Consider the following 11,319-nt stretch of genomic DNA (forward strand, 5'->3'; position numbering starts at 1 on the left):
GTGAACTAGGCGGTTAGCGAATCACACACACTGGGCCAAGCTGACCAATCAGAGCCCAACGTGTATTTCTAAGGGAGAGGCTTCTTATAACCAGGAAATCATCAGACCGGTCTTCGAGAAGGAAAATGCTTAGATGTGATATTTAGTACAAAAACAAATTCAGTAACTGATATATTTTTGATTTTTGCAGATCAGCACCTCCCACTGCAGTCACATCATCAGTGAAGCTCCTCCCACAACAATCACATCATCAGTGAAGCTCCTCCCACATAGATTCACCAATAAATGCTGGAATATTCCCATCGCCATCAGCTACAAGTGAAGACGAGCAGCAATGCATCAGGAAGAGCTGATATCTGTAAAGACTGAGTTTATTAAAGAGGAATGTGAGGACATGAGTGATCCAGAACTCTGCAGAATGAAACACACTGAAGAGACTGAAGAACAAAGAGGTTGGTGTTTATTCTTCATTCATTCATGATGCTGAAGAACATTCATGTTAGAAACATTCAAGCACTTCATCACATTTAGACAGTTACACTATGAAATGGTACAAAATGTTCTTGTTTGTTTTCAACAAATGGTCAGTAAAAGTCATAAATATCAATTTAGCACTTTTTTTGTTATATTTATATATGGTTCAACAATTTTTTGCAACAATGTTGCCAATATTTTAGACATTTTTAAATATAGTTATTATTATAATTATTTTAGCAATAAACAGTTAACACCAAACTGTATCAAGTATTATGAACTTTCCAGAATGGCTGACATGGTTGTAATCATAACTTGAGCAAACTCGGATTAATAGTTACTAATTTTGTATTTCTCATAAATTATAGAAGTTATTCATATGTATTGAGATTCTTCTTCTTATAATAACTTTGGTATCCGGTCAACACTGTACAGTTTGTACAGACAATGGATTGAGATTATTTTCTTGTCCTCCCATCATGTGTAGAAAGAGCCCAGATGATGTCACTTCCTGGGTGCCACAATTTTAAGAAATACTCTGTTTTTGAAAGGAGGAAAATTATGTCAGAAGTAACAGGGATGAGAGAAACATGTAGGACACAGATAATATAGGCTACTAATACAAAATTGTTAAATTAGAACAAGTTAAAGCCGCGGTCAGTCAAGACTTTTCGCATGTGAAGTTTCTCAGTATAAATATTTTATGGCAATTAACCAATTTTTAGATAATCAGTTTCCTCAAATGAAATGAGTTAAAACGGGTTTCAGTGCATGGTATTATCAACATACTGTGAAGATTACAGTAAATAGCTGCTCTTGGTTTGCTGGTTCTACAGTATAATTGTAGTTTATGGTTTACGGTAGCCTACTCTTATAAATTTACAGGTTTACTGGCTACCAAAATTGCCAGTAAGTTTCTGTAAATTTTACAGCATTTTTTTGCTGTGGGAACTCAATGGAAGGAGAAGTCTAGCGTGGCCGGCCCTTAATATGTTTAACTAATAAACATAACTAATGTTTGGCCCTTAACTAATAAGTTTAGTAACAAATTAAATATCAGTGTACAAGTTGGTGTCAAAATATGGCAGTATTGTATATTTTAATGATAATATTGTGATCACCTAGTTCACCCCCTTGTATGTTGTGCTGAACGTAAAAGAAGACTGAGTACCTAGTAAACAGAAATGAGTTAACACGGCAATCGTCTAAGCGTATCATTGTGTTCAGGGCCGGCGCTCCGCACACACACATCACGCACTGCGCGTAGGGCACCAAGTGCTTGGGGGGGCACCAAAAAATCTGGGTCGTGAAAAATCATCACAATAGGCTACTATAAATAACAAATAAAATATGTCTAAAGCATGTTAATATACAAAAGCAATACAAAAGTAATATAGGCCTAGACCAAATTAGTCGAGAAAAAGGTGAATCTCCTGTGCCAGTCTCCCTCTGGTGCCCCCCCTCCCCACCTCCCCACCTCCCCACCTCCCCACCTCCCCACCTCCCAACCTCCCAGTGGTCTGTTCGATTATGCCTCAATCAATGTCAAAATTTGGCAGACACCGACCTCAGACATGGCGTCGAAAAGGCACCAAGAGTCGGGGGCGGAACGGAAAAAAGAAAAAAGAAAAGACAGCGGGATGATAAAACAGATATAACACTACCATCGATTTAAATAGTACATTGATTGGGTTTAAGTGGTCGTTCAATGAGACCTATTATATGTTGATCCGACGAAGTTAAGCGTGTATTTAAGTGGTCCAGGGGTAGAATTTTTGCCAAGCGTGTCAGAGGTTCTGAGTTCTAATCCGCACTCATATAGTTTTTTTTTTTTTTTTTTTTTTCAAAACCGATTATGTTTTTCAGTGGTTGTATATCAGGCAGGGACACTTTTTTGTGCTTTTTGTTTTCTAATGGCACCGGAACGAATAGAGAGTCTCTCCACAACGGATTGAAGCACGCGTCTGAGTGAAGGCTGTGCGCGAGCCAGAAACAAACATAGTATCCGCGCCACTGATCGCAGCGGCAACGAGCACTTTGATCAGTTGATTTAAAAAAACAACACATTTCAGCGCTAGATCGCCTCTTATTTAAAAAACGAATGAAATGAATGATCTGCTGGTTAACTGGAGATGTTTTGTTTGTTTGTATTGGTACATTCGTGCCGCGAGATATATTGACCTTAGAAAATAGTGGTGGGGACATGTCCTACCCGCAAATTACGCCTATGCGTGTATGCATGTCCAGGGGCGTCGCTAGTAGTGCAAAAGATCCGGGGCTTTAGCCCTGCATGTTGAGTCTTTTTTCAGTGTTTGTATATTTTCATATTCACAGAGTTGTCAAATTATGTACAGAATTATTATATTGTGCCTCATCAGACCTTTGCACTTTTAACTTTCTGTGTTTACATTGTTCAGTTCCAAATCTGTGTTTTTAGTAATTGTGGTGGTATTTGGTATTTATAATTTTAACCTTTATATTGTTTATTTCTTTTCATGTTTGGTGCCATTGTTAATGTAAAATTATTTATTTGCAGCAGTTATTTTGGAAGTAAAGAGAACCTAACTAAGAAATTCGGAATGGTTGTTATTCCTTTGGTTGGTGGGTGGGTGGGGGTGGAGGTGGTTTGGGATGGGATGGGATGGGATGGGATGGGATGGGATGGGAGGGGAGGGGGGGAGGGGGGGAGGGGGGGAGGGGGGGGGGCATCGCCAAGCATTTGTGCTTAGGGCACCCAAATGGCTAGCGCCGGCCCTGATTGTGTTATATAAAAGACAAAGATATAACATATTGGCGATGAGGATAATCTTTGTTGAACCCATGTTTAGTGCGACGGGGAGAGCTGGCTACTGAATACTGCAGATCTGATGAATGTAGTGGACTCGTAGAACAACACCCGACGAAATGGCTGTGTTTATTGGTCATATGGATGCCTTTGATGAGTCAGCCGAACAGTGGGCTACCTACATAGAAAGGTTTGAACAATTTATTGCTGCAAATGACATTGCAGATGAGTAACAAGTCGCGGTGTTACTGATTGTAATGGGTGCATCTACATACGGACTGCTGCGAAGTTTAATTGCTCCGGATAAACCGGGTGTGAAGTCATATGAAGACATTGTGCGTGTTTTGAAAGAACATTTCTCGCCGAAACCGATCGTGATCGCAGAAAGATTTAGGTTTCATAACCGCAGTCAACAGGAGACAGAAACAGTAGCACAGTATGTCGCAGTTTTGAAAAAGATGAGTGAACACTGCGAATTTGGGACACATTTGCAAGATGCATTAAGAGATCGCTTTGTGTGCGGGCTGAAAACGGAGTCTATACAGAAACGGCTACTGACGGAAGCAGCTCTCACATTTCAAAAGGCGGTGGAGATTGCAGTGTCTATGGAAACGGCCACGAGGGAATCTCAACAGTTAAGTGGCTCTTTGAAAGTGAATGCACTGTCCTTGCAAGAGCAAGGGGTCAGCAAGTGCTACCGTTGAGGAAAAACGAACCACAATGAGAAAGATTGTTGTTTCAAAGAGCAGCAGTGCCACAAATGTGGTAAAAAAGGCCACATTTCCAGAGTTTGTAGAATTAAAGCAAAACACATGACTGAATATAAAAAGTTAAAGTCAGTGAGGATGAAAAGTGCCCAACAGAAAAGGAGAGTGCATCAGATGAATGTGACATGACACTACTGATACTGAACTGGCACTGCATGTGATGTCTAGAAAGGAGGAATTTGTCTAAAGAGTCTGTCTAAAGCCAAATGTAGAGGGAGAAATCTTGGAAATGGAATTAGCAGGGAAGTGATTTTTCCGGATTTTACGACCTGAAAATGTGACTTACGTGAATCATGCAGATCTGGAGATGTAATCGCGGCCACACCGGGCGGCACGTCAACATGGTTACAGATGGCAGAGAGATGCAATCTTTCCCCGCCCAGCGAGTGCTTGAAGTGCGTCAGAAACAGAGCGCGCGCGCGATCAGTTGTTGGTAATTTGTTGTGTAGCGTGCGCGACGCCGCATCCATAATGACAGCATTGCTTTTTTTTGAGGGCGCTTAACACACAGGCTCGTAGAAACGGGCCTGGCAGCTCGCGCCAGTTCTAGACGCGGTGAAAGTTTCCTGATTGTGACGGATGGCCGAATTTACATGACACATTATAAATGAGCATTATAGTCTGCGATAGATACAGTGCCAAAAAGAAGAGAAGAGGATAAAAGAGGATAAAGACAGAGGTAAAGTGATGTAGTGAATGAACAGTTTATCTAATTGCATAGGAGTAAGATACTATAATTTCATGGCAGTTATTTTTACCTTAAACTTAATGTTAGCAGTTGTTCTGAGTTCTCCAGACTGTGTGATTTTGTTACAATCATGTCAGTTTTAAGACGCATTTTTTATTATCACTTTTTTATTAATGTTTTACCCTACAGTTGTGCAGTTTTGGGGGGAATACAGTACAGGCCAAAAGTTTGGAAACATTACTATTTTTAATGTTTTTGAAAGAAGTTTCTTCTGCTCATCAAGCCTGCATTTATTTGATCAAAAATACTGATATCCAGTATAGAGTCGGTGCACACCACTGTAATGCGGATGGGTTATCACGTCTACCTCTGCCAACCGCACCTCAAGTGAAGCGGGACACAGTGGAGTTGCTTCAAGTAAAGCATCTTGATTATTTGCCAGTGCTGTGTTCAGATGTTTGTAAAGAAACAAGGTCTGACTCCACTATGTCACAAATAATGGAGATGGTGGCAACGGGACGTTTTTCACAAGTCACAGATGCAAATAATGTGCTCACCCCGTACGTGAAGAGGAAAGATGAGTTGACTACGCAACAGGGTTGCCTCGTGGGGTTGGAGGTGGTCATCCCTCCTAAGCTGAGATCCAGGGTACTGGCAGAGCTGCACACTGGACATCCGGGTGTCGTAAGGATGAGGGCAGTTGCTCGTAGCTATGTCTGGTGGCCTGGTATTGATGTTCAAATTGAACAATTGTCAAAAATCTGTCACTCATGCAAGCAGACGCAAAAAGCTCCTGGTCCATCACCATTACACCCTTGGAAGTGGCCAGAATCACCTTGGCAACGGATACATGTGGACTTTGCAGGTGGATGCTCACTCCAAGTGGCCAGAGGTGTGTGTAATGGAGTCAACTACGTCTACCAAGACCATTCAGGTGCTGAGGGGATTATTTAGCCGTTATGGACTCCCAGAAGCGCTGGTTAGTGATAACGGGCCTCAGTTCACCTCGGAGGAGTTCCTGACATTTCTCAAGACTAATGGAGTGACACACACACATTCTGCACCTTTTCACCCAGCTACGAACGGCTTGGCTGAATGCTTGGTTCAGACATTGAAGCAGGCACTACGTTGTTCTAAGGGGCCAACTCCAATTCAACAAAGGCTGGACACCTTTCTACTGGCGTATCGAAACACCCCGCACGCCACCACAAAGGAATCGCCTGCCATGTTGTTTCTGCACCGCAGGTTGCGATCTCGCTTGGATATGTTAAAGCCTAATGTTGCCTCTGTGGTGGAAAAAGCACAAATCAAACTGTGCCAGCAAAGTCAAGTGCGTGCTAAAGACGCATTTTCTGTGGGTGACAAAGTATTGGTTCGTGATTATCGGAGGGGAAAGAAGTGGACGCCTGGTGTTGTTTCAGCAAAGACAGGCCCTGTATCATACACTGTCTATGTGGGACTTTCAGTTCACTGGAGACATCACGTTGATCAGATGTTGGCATGTCTAACTAATTGTAACAATGGATATGAGATTGGACCAGAGGTCATTGAGGTTCCTGAGGGGAATCTGACAGATCTTTGTGAATATTCCAGGTCAGAAGAAACATCACCGCCTAGTCTCAATCCAATCCGGACTGGGTCAGCACAACCTGTGGATTCATTCCCAAGTGAAACAGGGGAGGTGTTACGCACTCCACACAAAGAGTCTAAGAGATACCCGGAACGTGCCATTAAGCCCCCAATACGGTTTAGCCCTTAAGGTTTACCTTGGTGGTATCAAAAGTTATTTTCTTTTGTATACATTTTGACAGTCATGGCACTGAGGTTAGTTTAAAAGAATAAGCACAACACAGTTCACTGAATGATTATAGTGTTTAATCACAGATGTTCTATATTTTTGGCATTACTATAAGTACTGTATTAGACAGGAGTATAATTGTGTCAAGCATGCTATGTAAATATATATATATAGAGAGAGAGAGAGATGTAAAAAAAAAGAGAGAGAGAAAAATATACACTGTTCATGTACTTATTAAGTTTATGTAACAATGTTACTATGTGGGGAGGAATATGTGATATATGCACTTAAAATGTCTGTGCACTAGAGGGCGCTCTAGTTCACCCCCTTGTATGTTGTGTTGAATGTAAAAGAAGACTGAGTTCCCAGTAAACAGAAATGAGTTAACACGGTAATCATCTCCGCGTATCATTGTGTTATATAAAAGACAAAGATATAACAAATATCACGTTATATTATCTTGTTATTGATCACATTTTATTTAATAGTTTTCACTACAGAGAGATAGGATTGTGCCTATAATGTTTTAAAAATAATAATTGGAATATCAATGTACCTCATTCATGAAAAGTTTCAGGGACGTATAATTCATTTACAAAAAGGCAAAAATACAAAATTTGGAAAGTGATTACATCAGGGCTCATGGCCTTTTACTTCATATTTCTCGTTTTGAATTTTTTGATTTGCTGAAAATGGAATCAAACTTTTTTCTTTCATTTCAGACCTGATGGAAGTGAAGGAGGAGCGTGAAGAACTGAGTGAAGTGAAGGAGGAGAGTGGAGAACTGAGTGAAGTGAAGGAGGAGAGTGAAGAACTGAGTGAAGTGAAGGAGGAGAGTGAAGAACTGAGTGAAGTGAAGGAGGAGAGTGGAGAAATGAGTGAAGTGAAGGAGGAGAAACATCATGTCAAACCTGGAGAAAAACCTTTGAGTCACTCAAAGACTAAAAGCACATTTTTAAAGAAAAAAAGAGCCAAGAAATCTAAAACCTGCACTCAGAGTGGAAAGAGTTTCACAAACAAACATAATCATGAGACTCACATGAGAGTTCTCACTGGAGAGAAGCCGTTCACATGTGATCAATGTGGGAGGAGTTTCAAGCAATCATCATCCCTTAATGTTCACATGAGGATCCACACTGGACAGAAGCCGTTCACATGTGATCAATGTGGAAAAAGTTTATCAAACAAACAAAATCTTGAGCGTCACATGAGAGTTCACACTGGAGAGAAATCGTTCTCATGTGATCAATGTGGAAAGAGTTTCACATGCAAACAAAATCTTGAGATTCACATGAGAGTTCACACTGGAGAGAAATCGTTCTCATGTAATCAATGTGGAAAGAGTTTCACATGCAAACAAAATCGGGAGATTCACATGAGAGTTCACACTGGAGAAAAGCCATTTACATGTGATCAGTGTGGGAAGAGTTTCTCATACAAACAAAGTCTTGAGGTTCACATGAGGATCCACACCGGAGAGAAGCTGTTCACATGTGATCAATGTGGGAAGAGTTTCCCATACAAACAAAGTCTTGAGATTCACATGAGGATCCACACCGGAGAGAAGCTGTTCACATGTGATCAATGTGGCAAAACATTTCTTTTGGCATCAAACCTGAAGACACACCTGACAGTTCATACAAAGGAGAAGCCACATTCATGTTCTGTATGTGGAAAGAGTTTTTCAGTGCGGAAATCTTTACAAAGACATCAGAAAATACACACTGATGTAAGAGAGTTCGTGTGCTTTGAGTGTGAGAAGACTTTTATTTCAGTGAACTGTTTAAAACTGCACCAGATAATTCACACTGGAGAAAAACTTAACAAGTGTTCACACTGTGACAAGAGATTCAATCAGTCAGGACATCTGAAAAGACATGAGAGGATCCACACTGGAGAAAAACCTTACAAGTGCTCACACTGTGACAAGAGATTTAGTCTGTCACAACATCTGAAAAGACATGAGAGGATCCACACGGGAGAAAAACCTTTCAAGTGTTCACACTGTGACAAGAGATTCAGTCAGTCAGCACATCTGAAAACACATGAGAGGATCCACACCGGAGAGAAACCGCACACGTGTGATCAGTGTGGAAAGAGTTTCTCTTTTAAAAGTCACCTGAAGATACACATGAAGATCCATACAGTGGAGAAACCACGTTTGCAGTATTTAGTTTGATCAAACTCTTCAGCTGTGTTCTTGTAACTCTTCATCTCGTCTCTCTCTGCTGTGATCATGAAATACTTGTTGCTGCACTGTAAACAGAAAACTGTGAAATGTACAGTAACTTGCTGCCTGGCAGCAAATAGCAAGTAAGTTGCTGTAGTTCATTTCACAGTATGCTTACTATAAATTTAATCGCAGTAACTTTAAAAATACTGTAAACATTTTTACAGAGATTCAGGAAACAATCGTTGTTTTTCTCCCAGAACTGTATTGTTCATTAAAATTAAATATTAATGTAAAAGTTTTTAAGCAAGACAGATGGGTTGATGACAATATACTGTATATAAAAGTTTGATTGGCTAAATCAAACGATCCAGTCGACATGTAATACAATGTCCACTTCTCTATAAACCACAACTCTCACTTAAAACAGAGGTGTCCACACTTTTTTTTTAAAGATACTGTCAACTCAAGCTGTTGTCATTTCCAAAAGGGCAAAACATGTAGGCTAATATTATATACACTCACCTAAAGGATTATTAGGAACACCTGTTCAATTTCTCATTAATGCAATTATCTAATCAACCAATCACATGGCAGTTGCTTCAATGCCTTTAGGGGTGTGGTCCTGGTCAAGACAATCTCCTGAACTCCAAACTGAATGTCAGAATGGGAAAGAAAGGTGATTTAAGCAATTTTGAGCGTGGCATGGTTGTTGGTGCCAGACGGGCCGGTCTGAGTATTTCACAATCTGCTCAGTTACTGGGATTTTCACGCACAACCATTTCTAGGGTTTACAAAGAATGGTGTAAAAAGGGAAAAACATCCAGTATGCGGCAGTCATGTGGGCGAAAATGCCTTGTTGATGCTAGAGGTCAGAGGAGAATGGGCCGACTGATTCAAGCTGATAGAAGAGCAACTTTGACTGAAATAACCACTCGTTACAACCAAGGTATGCAGCAAAGCATTTGTGAAGCCACAACACGCACAACCTTGCCTGGTCTGATGAGTCTCGATTTCTGTTGAGACATTCAGATGGTAGAGTCAGAATTTGGCGTAAACCGAATGAGAACATGGATCCATCATGCCTTGTTACCACTGTGCAGGCTAGTGGTGGTGGTGTAATGGTGCGGGGGATGTTTTCTTGGCACACTTTAGGCCCCTTAGTGCCAATTGGGCATCGTTTAAATGACCTACCTGAGCATTGTTTCTGACCATGTCCATCCCTTTATGACCACCATGTGCCCATCTTCTGATGGCTACTTCCAGCAGGATAATGCACCATGTCACAAAGCTCAAATCATTTCAAATTGGTTTCTTGAACATGACAATGAGTTCACTGTACTAAAATGGCCCCCACAGTCACCAGATCTCAACCCAATAGAGCATCTTTGGGATGTGGTGGAACGGGAGCTTCGTGCCCTGGATGTGCATCCCACAAATCTCCATCAACTGCAAGATGCTATCCTATCAATATGGGCCAACATTTCTAAAGAATGCTCTCAGCACCTTGTTGAATCAATGCCACGTAGAATTAAGAATATGTGTGAACATACAATCTTATTTATATGGGAAATTGTATGTGCAATATATGTACACAATAAAGCATAAAACTTTGTGAATATTGCATCTAATGCTATTTTTGTCTTCTTTTATACATATTTTATATGTATTAAAGCAACACCATGTAGTTTTTCAACCTTCATAATATATTTCCAAGACCCTTGTGATGATACATCGACTTGGATCTGTATCGCTTACTGGCACTACGGAACTTCAGGGTTCGGGTAGTAAACAGAGCACAAAAAGAACTACAAAATTCGACAGCTTTATGGCATACCTCACTTCCTCCATCACCCCCCACCCCCCATTTCCTCAAATTCGGATGTGAGAGCCCAACTAGCGTTTGTTTGCTGGCTGGTATAGCGTGTGTATGTTGTTGTCATGGCCGAAGCAACAACGAAACCGAAGAACGCAAAGGTTTTGTCGGAGGAGACTAGGAAGAGAAAAAGGGAGAGTGACAAAATCAAAGGCCGGACTAGGATCAATACTGGTCCAGCGTTCAATCGCTGGCGTGAGCTAAAGGAGGAGGAGGGGTGCCCGACCGATGCTGACTTGGCCGTCATGCTGTTGGACTTGTAAGTATATTGCTTGCATACTATCTCTAGGTTTTTGTTACGGAAGCTATCTGGTCCTCCATTTATCTTCATGAATCAAGTAATGCTATGGTAGCTTGATATTATAATATTGACAATACATGGCCATTACCTACCACACAAACATTGAATTGAATTAGCATATCCATTCTGTAAAACAGTAGCCAATAGGCTACTTTAATGACGCTGGCTTGTAAACGTGAACTACGTGATCTTTTGGCATTTGAAAACAAGTAATAAAAACTCAGTGAGTGTTTTAGCGCAATTTTCTGACGTCATGGGATCACAACACTAAGAGATAGTAAATCTTTTTATGGTTTTTTTTTTTTGTGCGTTCCTGAGATTAGACCTTCCTTAACATAATGCCGAAAACCCGAAGTCTCTAGGTGGTCTGGTTGAGGAGGAGATAGAAGTGCAAGATTGGTGCGCACAGACAGAACAGAAATCATGAGTTAACAATCGCAATTTTGTCCGTTGGAAAATT

General features: G+C 40.9%; 1 protein-coding gene across 1 annotated transcript; it reads left to right on the forward strand.

The window, feature by feature from the left end:
- Positions 1-46: 46 nt before the first annotated feature.
- On the forward strand, positions 47-10,306 carry LOC311080259 (uncharacterized protein). The gene is made up of 2 exons (XM_084110075.1): positions 47-452; positions 7,235-10,306. The coding sequence occupies exons 1-2, from the start codon at positions 335-337 to the stop codon at positions 8,689-8,691; spliced, it is 1,575 nt and encodes a 524-aa protein (XP_083966201.1). The 5' UTR covers positions 47-334; the 3' UTR covers positions 8,692-10,306.
- Positions 10,307-11,319: the final 1,013 nt, after the last annotated feature.

The sequence above is a fragment of the Abramis brama genome (assembly GCF_963993115.1).
Source record: "Abramis brama genome assembly, chromosome: 1".
NCBI lineage: Eukaryota > Metazoa > Chordata > Actinopteri > Cypriniformes > Leuciscidae > Abramis > Abramis brama.

Excerpts from the sequence above, each read along its gene's own strand:
- LOC311080259 (XM_084110075.1), top strand. The coding sequence starts at position 335 with ATGCATCAGGAAGAGCTGATATCTGTAAAGACTGAGTTTATTAAAGAG. Across the intron at positions 453-7,234 it reads AGAGACTGAAGAACAAAGAG|ACCTGATGGAAGTGAAGGAG; the intron begins GTTGGTGTTTAT and ends CTTTCATTTCAG.